This window comes from Limanda limanda, chromosome 16 (assembly GCF_963576545.1).
Source record: "Limanda limanda chromosome 16, fLimLim1.1, whole genome shotgun sequence".
NCBI classification, from domain to species: Eukaryota; Metazoa; Chordata; class Actinopteri; order Pleuronectiformes; family Pleuronectidae; genus Limanda; species Limanda limanda.
Window position 1 is genome coordinate 1756922 of NC_083651.1, and position 1590 is coordinate 1758511.

General features: G+C 59.1%; 1 protein-coding gene across 1 annotated transcript in view; it reads right to left on the reverse strand.

Moving 5' to 3' along the window:
• Positions 1–218: 218 nt before the first annotated feature.
• Positions 219–1590, reverse strand: part of ndp (norrin cystine knot growth factor NDP) — a 5195-nt gene continuing 3823 nt past the window's right edge. Inside the window, exon 2 of the mRNA XM_061088295.1 lies at positions 219–443. Within this exon, the coding sequence (XP_060944278.1) occupies positions 219–443 (225 nt within the window). The remainder of the gene's footprint in view (positions 444–1590) is intronic.

Sequence of the window (1590 nt, forward strand, 5' to 3'; positions counted from 1 at the left end):
CCCCGGGGGGCTGCAGGTCGACCTGAGGGCCGGCGTGAGGGGGCGGAGCCATGGATCCAAACTGTCTCTCCCAACATCACAACCCGCTCGGATCCAAGAATCAACCGAAAACGCTCTGGAAAGCTGCAGATGAACGTCCGAGGCCGAGAGAGAGAGAGAGAGGTGCTGGGTGTGTAGAGTCTGGGGAGGGGGGGGGGCGGGCCGCCACCGCCGCCTGCTCAGCTGCACTCCTCGCAGCCGCAGGCCAGGATGTACCGGTACGTGGCCGTGATGCGAGTCCCCCCCGAGCAGCGCAGCCGCACGGCCTTCAGCTTGGAGGTGTGCGGCCGGCAGCAGGAGCAGGTGCTCCTGAACGGCTGCTTGAGGACGGAGCTGAAGGAGATGAGCGGGTCGGAGCGGGTGGAGGAGCTGCAGTGACCCTCGCAGCGCGCCAGCAGCACCATCTGCAACACAGAGAGCACAGAGGTCATTCAGAGAGCACAGAGGTCATTCAGAGAGCACAGAGGTCATTCAGGAGCACAGAGGTCATTCAGGAGCACAGAGGTCATTCAGAGAGCACAGAGGTCATTCAGGAGCACAGAGGTCAGTCAGGAGCACAGAGGTCATTCAGGAGCACAGAGGTCATTCAGGAGGTTCCTCATCACGACCTCTGGGATCCGAGAGGGAGGAGGAGCCAGGTTAGTGGGCGGAGCCGAGGGGTCGAGTCCCACCGCTGTGGCCTTGCACCTGCAGACTGAGAGACAGCAACTAAACCAGGATTCACATTCCTCCACCTGCTGCACACACCCACAGAGACACACACACACACACACACACACACACACACACAGACACACACACACACACAGTATCCAGACACACACACACACACACACACACACACACACACAGACGCTCACATTCCTCTGAGGGTCACCATCACACTCCCTGAACAGACGCCTGTGTCACGTCCTTCTGTCAGCTGCTGTGTGTCGCCGCCCGTGGGCCCACTCTGACAAGAGCCTGTCTGGGGCCATGGCAGGGTGGCACACACACACACACACACACACACACACACACACACACACACACACACACACACACAGAGACACACACACACACAGACACACACACAGAGACACAAACACACACACACGCAGACATCAAAAGCGTTGTCTCCACTTTAAGACCATTTGTCTCGGGATCAGTCTGTCAAACAGCAACAGTCCCTCTCGTGTGATGATCCTCCTCTTCACCTCCTCCTCTTCACCTCCTCCTCTTCACCTCCTCTTCACCTCCCGTCTCTCAGCACCTCCCTGCTCCTCCTCTTCCCCTCCTCCTCTTCACCTCCCTGCTCCTCCTCTTCACCTCCTCCTCTTCACCTCCTCCTCTTCACCTCCCTGCTCCTCATCTTCACCTCATCCTCTTCACCTCCTCCTCTTCACCTCCCTGCTCCTCCTCTTCACCTCCCGTCTCTCTTCACCTCCTCCTCTTCACCTCCTCCTCTTCACCTCCTCCTCTTCACCTCCCGTCTCTCAGCACCTCCCTGCTCCTCCTCTTCACCTCCTCCTCTTCACCTCCTCCTCTTCACCTCCTCCTCTTCACCTCCCT